This window comes from Nicotiana tomentosiformis, chromosome 5, assembly GCF_000390325.3.
Source record: "Nicotiana tomentosiformis chromosome 5, ASM39032v3, whole genome shotgun sequence".
NCBI lineage: Eukaryota > Viridiplantae > Streptophyta > Magnoliopsida > Solanales > Solanaceae > Nicotiana > Nicotiana tomentosiformis.
Genome location: NC_090816.1, coordinates 59,849,577 through 59,860,885, shown reverse-complemented (window position 1 = coordinate 59,860,885; position 11,309 = coordinate 59,849,577). Strand labels below are relative to the sequence as shown.

Genomic DNA, 11,309 nt, shown 5'->3' with positions numbered 1-11,309 from the left:
CTGGCTCCGACGATCAGACACCCGCGGCCCCTACTAGAGCCACGAGAGGTCGGGGCCGGGGCAGAGGCCGAGGAGGGGCACGTGGTGCAGCCAAAGCACCTGCCCGAGCTGCGGGAGCCACCAGTAGCTCCAGCTGGGGGACAGGCACCCGAGGCGCCTGTTGCCACCCCAACACTTCAGGAGACCCTCGCACAATTTTTGAGCATGTTCGGTACCTTAGCTCAAGAGGGGTTGGTCCCACTTGCGCCAGTCACATCTCAGGCTGGGGGAGGAGCACAGACTCCCGCGGCCCGTACCTAGAGGAGCGGGTTCAGGTTGATCAGGTCCTAGAGATTATACCGGTACAACCCGTTGCTCCGGTTCAGCCCGTGGTTAGGGCAGCAACATCTGAGGAGGAGCAATTTAGGCTCGAGAGGTTCAAGAAGTATCACTCTCCTACTTTCAATGGTTTGGCTTCAGAGGATGCACATGGTTTTCTTGAGGAGTGCCACCGTATTCTCCATACTATGGGTATTATGGAGATGAGTGGGTTGCTTTTACTATGTTCCAGCTAAATGGAGCAGCATATCAGTAGTGGCGGGCGTACGAGGTGGGTACCCCAGCCGAGGCAACTTCACTTATGTGGGATCAGTTTTTAGAGTTTTTCTTGAGAGAGTTTGTTCCTCAGACACTTCGGTATGCATGGCATGCGAAGTTTAAGCAGCTGCGCTATGGTACTATGACAGTGTTGACGTATGCGGTCCAATTAAGTGATTTGCTAGGCATGCACTTGCCTTGGTTTCTATAGTCATAGAGCGAGTCCGTCTATTTATCGAGGGGATCAGGTATGGTATTATGTTCAGTATGGCTGTTTCTCCCAAACGCACATGCAAGTATATGTGGTCGTACAAGTAATAAAATAATAAGTCGAGTGTCGAACCCACAGAGACTTGTATTAACTACCCACTAAAATTCACTAAGATTGTTATTCAGTCGAGCCAATTCGAGTTCAAAGGTGTGATTATACTAAACAAGAATTATAACTAGTAACTAAATTATCAAGTAGCAAAATGGTTGTTGTGTATTCAGTAGAGACAAATATTTCAGGGTTGTGATCGATTCACCAATCTTATTGTATTTTAGTTAACTCTTCCTTTCATACAATTCACTCATGGTTGCTAATTAATCGAACAATTGCTCTCGTATTCTTCTCCCGAAGTACTACTCGCCTATTCAAAATAGATTAACGCATATCTTCCTATGAAATCAATCTATTAAGAACGCATTAATATTACGATATTTAATTAAACACGATGACTAGGTATGTTCCTATCCTTACCACAAATTCGCCCCCCTCAGAGTTAAGATTGTGCTCTCTTCAATTCTTCTATAATCTAAACATGACTTTCCCAAGCATAGCATACATAGTAAATAAAACCTAACTGCTGGCGAGACAATTAAGCAATTAATCACAGAATTGAAGAAATAACCATATATTGATGAATTGTAATCAAAGTTAAGTCAACATTAAACAACAATATTTATGGCTAAATCACAACTCCAGAACTATGGGTTTTAGCCACTCATGATAATAGCAAACAATTTCATAGGTGTTGGATATTTGAAAATACTAAGAAAAGATGAAGAAAAATGAGATGTCTACGCTCCCGGATGTTCCTCGCGTGTATTCTCTCTTCAAAGTGGCATCTCTCTTCTAAAAATAAGCTTAGTCTTGCTTTTATACGCGTTGGGTAGGTCTAGGGCCGAATTAACCTTGTTCCGGGCAAACTTGGACAATTTGCCCATCACCAGCGTCCAGCCCAACGCCCCACGCTGGCCCTGGCACTGGCTTATCAAACTTTTTGCCACTGGCGCCACAGGTGGCGTGGAGCGCTGCCTATGGCACTGGAAATCCAACTTTCACCGTTTTCCTCCATTTTGGCTCTAATCTCACACCTTTCGCCCTCAATTGCTTCCGGATGATTCCTCCACATAAAAAAACCCGAATTAATATAAATCAATACATTTCACATCCGAAATATACGAAACACGAGTAAAGCATGAGGCGATATACATATAAATATATATACTTTAAGCTAAATATCAACACCCCACACTTAGACTCTTGCTCGTCCTCGAGCAATAGGACTAACAACTCTATCCCAACTACATACAAATCTCAACTACAGAGGAGCACTTCATTTTTTTAACCATACACTCTACCTTTGACTATGATCGATACCAGCAATCAAGCATGAACATACAAAATTTACATTCTTCCTGTTTTAAACATGCCCAAGTATAACAATTCAATTCATCAATTCAAACAACCTATCCGTAACCACCTGTCCTCAAAAGCCGACTCGTGACCACTAAGCATTCTAAACTCGCGCACTTACCCAACAAGAGAAGTTTACAATATTACCAATCATTCATGAGATCATGTGCCCTTACCAACAAACGAAAGAGTGAATATAGAATAGTCCACACATTCAAATATGCTTTTGAATATAAATTAAGGACAACATACAATTAAACAAAATTCGCTCACTCTCACAAAGAATTCATATGCATCCCGTGGTCGTACCATATGCTTGCCCATAGTGTACATCTCTACTAATCTAAGCTGGCCAAATCTAGGATCAATTAGGACTTTAAGGTTGTAATGTAGGCTAAGGAACGGGTATGATACCTTTAGGAATAGTGACTAACCCTCCTAAGTACTTTAATACACTACACTCACAATTCGAACACATATTCTTCGCAACCAATTCACTTGTCACAAACGATATACATCATAGCCCTTATTTTCGTTAAGCACTTCTATAGTCCCACCAGCACAAATTAGTAAGATTAAGAGATGTATATTTTTTCTACATACTTTCACGATCATTTTTTTTTCTCTTCTTGCAATTCTTCTTTTTCTTTCTCTTTTTTTTGTTTTGTTTTCCACACACTCCATACATTAAAGTTCATCGGCTAGTGACTTTTGATTTCAACTTTAGTGCACCAATGGGCCCTTCCATGGTTCCACTCAAAAGAGACTCCCAAATCTCTCACCTTACTTCTTTTAGCGACTAAGTGCCTTAGGAGGTAAAGGTTCAACAACCTCAAATTAAGAACAAAATAGGGGTACGACTTGTAATGTGGGTGCCAAAAGAAAGGTCTATAGGTTTAAAGGGTCTAGCAACGGAACATTTTATCATCAAGTGACAAGCATATCTATGCTCTAGCAAGAAACACCTACGTCATCTCCTAGATTAGCACATCTTAACAATTTCGCTTTGATTAACATACGGGGCAAGTTCTAGACTACACAGGATAGCACAGAGAATCAAAATTCCTCACACATACATTGCACATGACTCAATCAAGATGGTTCTGTTCAACTCTCAAGTCAAGCAAGCACATATAATTGAGAAATTTAAGCAATAATGCACTAGGTAGCATACAAGTCGAACAACTGAGAAAAAGTATCACAAAATAGGCTATTTACTTTATTTAGACGTCACAATTCAAACCAAATGCATGGGAAGATAGAATGTATGTCATAGCCTAATGTGCCAGCACCAACCACGTCAATGAGTATCTCAGAGCAACTCAGTTTCTTTCTAACCTACTCCTAAAAATAAAAATAAAAAAATAAAAAAATAAAGTACCCGGTTCGAGCTACACCCTTGGACAAGAACCGACGCCCAAAGATAAACCAAGGGATACTACCTAACTATCCTAAAAAAATCATTTTGGTGTTTCGAATCAGACTTTATCCCTCAAGAAAATTGTCCAACAGATCCATCGTCGGGAAAAGTCCAAGCTTTTTCTAATATATTACTAGACTAAGTCAAACTAATAAAAGAAACAAATTTATACAATTTATACAAAGTACATCACAAGTAGTATTTCTCCGACCCCATACTTAGCTTATGCATAGTCCCCGATGCATAGAAAAATGTAAAATAGAGTAGAGTGAAAAGAAAACTCCCTGTCAATCGGAGTCCTCCTCTTCAGCATGCCCTCCATCCACAGCTCCAGGCACATCATCATCACGTCCTAAAGGCAACAACGCCATGGTGTCGGAGCCTCTATAAGTGTTTGCGTCCTTCGACGAGTGAACGGGGCTGCCGGGTGCAATCCCTAACATCTCTTTGGAGGAACAAGACAAATCATTATGTAAATGCATACGCTCCTCGTCTGGGACACCAACCCTGCTCATGATTAAATTCAAGGAGTTATAAAGATACCTGTTGAAGTTCTCATCTCGTTTGTTCTATGCAGCCTGAGTAAGATTAGACGTAGGCTCCAACAAGGATGTGATGTCCAACAACCCCTTAGGCGCCTCTACCACCTCATCAAACCCTAGGTACTCCGGCATCTCCCGGGAGAGCATATATTGTGTGAGCAAGTTGCCAAGCAAAAACTTCCTAATTTGCCGCCCAAATCGTGTGTGGGCCATATCACCTAGCATGAGCTCACCCACATTAATGGGTCTTCCAGTCATCAAGAAGAATATTACACACACTCGAGCTTGAGTGCATTCGCTGTTGTGCTCCACTGGCATGAGTCTGGCTTGCACAAAATTCTTCCACACTTTGGCGGTCTTGTTGAAATCAGAGAGAACCATCTGAAGGTGAATATCGCCTTGCTTTCTGGTCCACTTGGCATTTCAATCAACTCCACAAAGAGTGTGACGTATCGCCGTGTAACTTGGGCTTTTGACAAATTTATTTAGCCTCCTCGGGTCGGCGTTATCAACCCCAAAAATGCACACAAAGACCGCCTATCCAGTGGCACTTCTATTCCACGGAAATTTGACTAGAACAAGTTTGCATTCTTGTTGGCGTATAGTTACCGCACCATGCTCAAATTTTCATGCCCGGGGCATTTTATGAGTTTGTCATTGTTCAGTGCCCGCAATCGGCCAAGCACGTCCGGGAAATTCCTTTCTAGAGTGTTCACATTAATCCCCATTTCGGAAACGTACCGCCCATATGGCACGGAGTCCCTATTCCATGCAATAGCAGCATTACTTGTTAGTTTCAAACGAGGCCTCGGTGTCAATGGTGTCTGCTGTGATCCCTCGGCCACTTATTTCCCCTTAGCTTGCCTCAAGGATCCTTCTCCTTGCTTGCGCTTTTTGGGCGCGGGGGCAGTTGTGGATAACATGCCCATTCCTTGCCTTTACTTGCATTATCATGAGTCATAGTAACCTGCAACACAAATAAGCATGAATGTGAGAACGAATAAAGAATTACGCCTAAGGTTGTCGCGCGAGTCAAAAATGACCCCACACTTAAAACCGAAGGTTCAATGTACAATACTTCACAATCGTGGTCTAAAATGCACAAGTGTTGCACCACAAGGCCATGGGTACTCAAGACTTCCCCATGCCACCCAATAGCTAAAAGACACTAATGATGCCACAGAAATAAGTGATTGATCATGGCTAAGTGAATTCACCTCAATGCAAGCAAGTGTCATATGGTACTTAAAATTTACAACTACTACACTAAATTAACTAATCCTACAAGTGCTACAACATACATAAAAAGGAATACATGATGTGGTCGACATGTGTGCATTTAAAACCAAGCTCCCAAGCATGCAAAATCATCCCCACACACCCCACACTTAGTCCAATATCATATATAACTACACTCGGTTACTCGGACTTCACCGGTGCACATAATATTCATTCAAGCATTTTAATAAACACCTTATGGGCATGAAGTGTGTGCACTTTAGTGTAACAATGGTGGAATATGGTGACCCGCTCAAATTTCAACGAAGTAGAGGAAATTCTAGTTTACTACTCCGTATACAATACACCGACAACAAATTTCATCCCACAATCGGACCACCCACCATAGAACAATTCTTAAGAAACAACTTAGGTGAAAAATTTGGGAAATAGGGTATTTGGGGAGATGGGATGTTCATGAGCATCTACCTATTAAAATAACAAAAAGAAGAATAAAAAACCATACCTGTAGGATTTAGGATGAGAGCAAGAGAGGAGCTTGAGAAATTTGAGAGAGAGAAGGGAGAGGTGGCACGACAGAAGCTGGGCGTGAGAGAGAGAGAGAGAGAGAGAGAGAGAGAGAGAGAGAGAGAGAGAGAGAGAGAGAGAGCAGGTGTTTTAGGTGGGGAGTGTTTTAGTTATGTTGTAATTTATGTTATGGTTGGGTATATATTATAAGATGAGTTATAGTGTTAGTGTAGATGGGTATATGGGTTAGGTTTTATGGGTATGGGTTAAATCAACTATATAATTAATCAAAACAAAAATAAAAAAATATTTAAAAACATACCTGGCCACCCCCAGCCCAGCGCCCCATGCTAGGCCTGGCGCTGAGAGGCCTCACATACTGTAAAGGGCACCCTATGAAGCATGGGGCGTTGACTTGGGCACTGAATTTCGCAATTCTTTTTATTTTTATTTTTATTTTTATAATTTTATTTTTATTTTTTATAAAATTCTGACCCCGTGAGCCTCTTATATATCTAATTTACATGACCCACACCATTCTACTTATAAATTCTATGTCTACAAAAAAAATGCAAACTCTAGTCTACTCTAACTAAAAAAACAATTAAAAAAAACTAGGCTATGAAAGCAATAAAAATTGGGTTGCCTCCCAACAAGCGCCTAATTTAACGTCGCGGCATGACGTATGGACTTTCTTACTCATCAGCGAGTACAACTTTGGTCTTCTCATGATTAATTATTCCTTCCCAATAGTGCTTGACTTTGTGTCCATTCACTAAAAAATTTCTTTTACCATTTAAAGCACGCAACTGAATTGCACCATAAGGAGTGACTCTCACCACCTCAAATGGGTCTGACCATCTCGATTTTAACTTTCCAGGAAATAACTTGAGCCTAGAATTGAACAATAATACCTGTTGGCTTGGCTCGAAGTGGCGTGGCTTGATATGATTATCATGCCATCTTTTCGTTTTCTCTTTGTAAAGCTTAGCATTTTCATAAGAGTGCAGCCTGAACTCATCTAACTCATTCAACTGCAAGTGTCGCTTCTCACCCGCGACTTCAAGGTCCATATTCAACGTTTTAATAGCCAGTACGCTTTGTGTTCAAGTTCAACAGGCAAGTGACATGCCTTCCCATAAACAAACTTATACGGCGATGCCCCAATTGGCATTTTGTATGCAGTTCTATATGCCCACAAGGCATCATCTAACTTTGCAGCCCAATCCTTCCTATTCACACTCACCGTCTTCTCTAAGATTTGCTTTATTTCTCTATTAGACACCTTAACCTGTCCACTTGTCTGAGGGTGATATGCCATGGCAACTCTTTGGCAGACTCCATATTTAGCAAGAAGGTTATTCAACAATCGATTGCAAAAATGTGTCCCTTCATCACTTATCCAGGCACATGGAGTTCCAAACCTCGAAAATATGTTCTTTTTCACAAACGCAGATACCACCATAGAATCATTTGTTGGCAATGCGATCGCCTCTACCCATTTTGACATGTAGTCAACTGCTAGCAAGATGCATTTGTATCCTCTGGACAATGGGAATGGTCCCATAAAATCTATTCCCCACACATAAAAAATTTCGACCTCCAGGATGTTATTCAAAGGCATCCCATGCCTATTTGTGATTGTTCCTGTTCTTTGAAACTGGTCAAACTTCTTAACAAATACATGGGCGTCCTTGAATAATGTTGGCCAACAGAAATCAGATTGTAATACCTTTGCAATTGTTCTATCACCTCCATGATGGCCCCCATAGGGTGATGCATGACAATCATACAACACTAATTCCACCTCATTTTCTGGAATGCATCTCCTCATCAACTGATCAGCACAATGCTTGTAAAAATATGGCTCATCCCAATAGTAGAAGTTCACATCATGTAGAAACCTCTTTCTAGCTTCAGATTTAATTTCAGGAGGAAGTATCCCTCTCACCAGATAATTCACATAATCCGCGTACCGTGGGGGAGTGTCTTGGGTGATAGCAAAAAGTTGCTCATCAGGAAATTATTCTTTAATTTGTCCACCCTCCTCCACATGGTCGTGATTTTCCAGTCTTGATAGATGGTCAGCTACTTGGTTCTCTGTGCACTTTCGATCTCGTATTTTTACATCAAATTCCTGCAACAACAAAACCCAACGCATCAATCTAGCCTTGGATTCTTTTTTTGTAAATAGATATATGATTGCTACATGATCGATATGGACTATGACTTTTGTTCCCACCAAGTATGCCTGAAATTTCTCAAAGGCGCACACAATGGCCAACAACTCCTTTTTAGTGGTGGTGTAATTCAGTTGTGCATCATTAAGAGTCTTACTCGCATAGTAGATGGAATAAAATATCTTGTCCTTCCTCTGGCCTAGCACTACCCCAATATCATAGTCACTTGAATCACACATAAGTTCAAATGCTAAGGACCAATCTGGTGCCACAATAATGAGGGCAACCAACAATTTCTTTTTGAGCTCTTTAAATGCCTTCAGGCAGGCGTCATCAAACTTGAAAGTTACATCCTTTTCAAGCAACCTGCACAAAGGAGTAGCAATTTTAGAAAAATCCTTAATAAAGCATCGATAGAACCCCGCGTGTCCCAAGAAACTCCGGACACCCTTCACAGAAATGGGTGGAGGTAATTTTTCAACCGCCTCCACCTTCGCCTTATCAACTTCAATGCCGCTCCTAGACACTCTGTGACCCAACACGATACCTTCCTATACCATAAAATGACACTTTTTCCAATTCAATACTTAATTTGTTTCTTCACAACGGGCTAAAACCTTGCTCAAATTCTTCAAACAGTCATCATAAGATGGCCCAAAGACTAAAAAATCCTCCATAAAGACTTCCACAAAGTTTCCACCATATCAGTGAAAATAGCCATCATGTATCTTTGGAAAGTGGCTGGGGCATTACAAAGACCAAACGGCATTCGCTTGAAGGCGAATGTGCCATAAGGACAAGTGAAAGTAGTCTTCTCCTGGTCCTCCGGGCATATGCCAATCTGGTTGTACCCCGAATAGCCATCAAGGAAGCAATAAAATTCATGCCCCGCCAATCTGTCCAACATTTGGTCAATGAATGGAAGTGGGAAGTAGTCCTAGTGGGTTGCTTTGTTGAGCCTTTTGTAATCAATGCAAACTCTCCACCCCATCACAGTGCGAGTAGGAATTAGCTCATTTTTCTCATTCTCAACCACAGTCATCCCTCCCTTTTTAGGCACAACTTCTTTCATGATGGGATTTAATCTCCTATGCTTCTCAACACTGGGGCGGAGTCCATCTTCCAGAAAGATTTTATGCATGCAAAACGATGGACTGATTCTCTTGATGTCAACAATTGTTCACCCTATAGCCTTTTTATGCTCGCGAAGTACTCTAAGCAATTTTTCTTCTTGTACATTAGTAAAGCTGGATGAGATAATCACTAGTAATGTCTCAGAGTTCCCCAAATAAGCATAGCGCAGATGCGCTGGAAGGGGCTTTAGTTCTAGCTTTGGAGCTTCTTCAATGGATGGCTTAGGAGGGGCCAGAGTGACAGGCCTGCCCAACTCCTCAAATCTCCCAAAACCCATGGACATAATTACAAGACATGTCAAGTACTTGCTCAATTTCTCCCATAATCTCATCTTCACTGTCTTCTTCATCCCCAATCATGGCTCATTCAAGAGGATCTATGGGGCTCATATAGGCACCAATGGCGTAGCATCACTTTCCACTACAGAAATCATGGATAACTCTTCATAGTGGGCTGGCAATTAGAGTGCTTTATACACATTAAATACCTCCACTCGATCACCTACTCTCATCGTCATCTTTCCTTCGCATACATCAATAATAGCTTGGCCTGTGGCTAGAAATGGATGCCCCAAAATAAATGGGACTTCTTGATTAGGCTCGTAGTCCTAGATAATGAAATCAACAGGGAATATGAAAGAACCCACTTGAACTAACACATCTTCAATCACTCCTTCAAGATGAGCAAGAGAGCGATCAGCCAATTGTAAGATCACCGTTGTTGGGCGTGGCTCACCCAACCCCAACTGTTTGAACACAGATAGCGGTATCAAATTGATGCTCGCTCCAAGATCACATAAAGCTCGCCCGAATGCATTCTTACCAATTGAGATTTGGATAGTGAAGGTACCCGGATCCTTCAATTTATGAGGTAGCTTGCTTTGAATTCTTGAGCTACATTCCTCAGTGAGTGCCACAGTCTTGAATTCGGTCAACCTCCTTTCATTTTCCACTATGTCCTTGATATATTTTGCATATTTGGGCACTTCTTGTAGGATGTCTACCAGTGAAATATTGATTTGCACCTTCTTTAATATATAAAGAAACATTTTATACGCGACATTATCCTTCACGTTTTGCAATCTTTGAGGGAACGAATGTGGCAGCCTCGCAACTTGTCATGACCCAAACCGATGGGCCGCGACAGGCACCCGGTACCTTACCCAACCGAGTACCAACGTAACATATCTTTCTTATTACATCATCATATACACATGACATACGGGCCTAATAGGCCAACATGATCATTTATAAACTCAAAACATAGGCCGACAAGGCCGTACAATCTTTCACGTACACGACATATATCTACAAGCCTCTAAGAGTACAGAAATGTCATAAAGGTCTGTATAGGGCCCCGCCATACTAATCAGTACATGTCCTACTCATACTGACCGCATAAGCAACTCTGGAGCAAATGGAGCACACCAACACCTTCCGCTGAGCTGATAGCCTACTTGGAGGACTCTCAACTTGTCTATCAGGACCTACGGGAATGAAACGCAGCGTCCCCAGGAAAAAGGGACGTCAATACAAATAATGTACCGAGTATGTAAGGAAAAAAAATCAGTAAATGATAGACATGAGGAACATGGATTAAAAGACTCAACATGTAAATCTGAATAACTCTGTGAATAAATAATATTTACAATGCCATTCATATGCATATAAATGTCATACCATGCATAGGTATATGCGTTCATAACATCATCAAGCCTCTAAGGGCATCCCATCATATCATCTCGGCCACTGTGGGCAAATCATCAACGTATACCAGCTGATCAGGTGGTGGTGCGTATATAACGCCGTAACTTTTTCCCATATCCCATACACATATATATACATATAAATATGCGTATATAACGCCATCCGGTCATGGGTCAATGTACATGTATAAATGAATGCAATGCATGAAAAGTACGTCAATAAAATCTTTCGGAATGTCATAAGACCATTATACCTCTAATTAATATCATGAAATAAACTTTATCAACTTACGTATTTTCTGAGACCCATGAACAAATGATAAAA

General features: G+C 41.3%; 1 protein-coding gene across 1 annotated transcript; it reads right to left on the bottom strand.

Annotated features, from left to right (window-relative positions):
* Positions 1-9,886: 9,886 nt before the first annotated feature.
* Positions 9,887-10,327, bottom strand: LOC104092619 (uncharacterized). Its single transcript, XM_009598260.1, has one exon. The coding sequence runs from the start codon at positions 10,325-10,327 to the stop codon at positions 9,887-9,889; it is 441 nt and encodes a 146-aa protein (XP_009596555.1).
* Between the last annotated feature and the right edge of the window lie 982 nt (positions 10,328-11,309).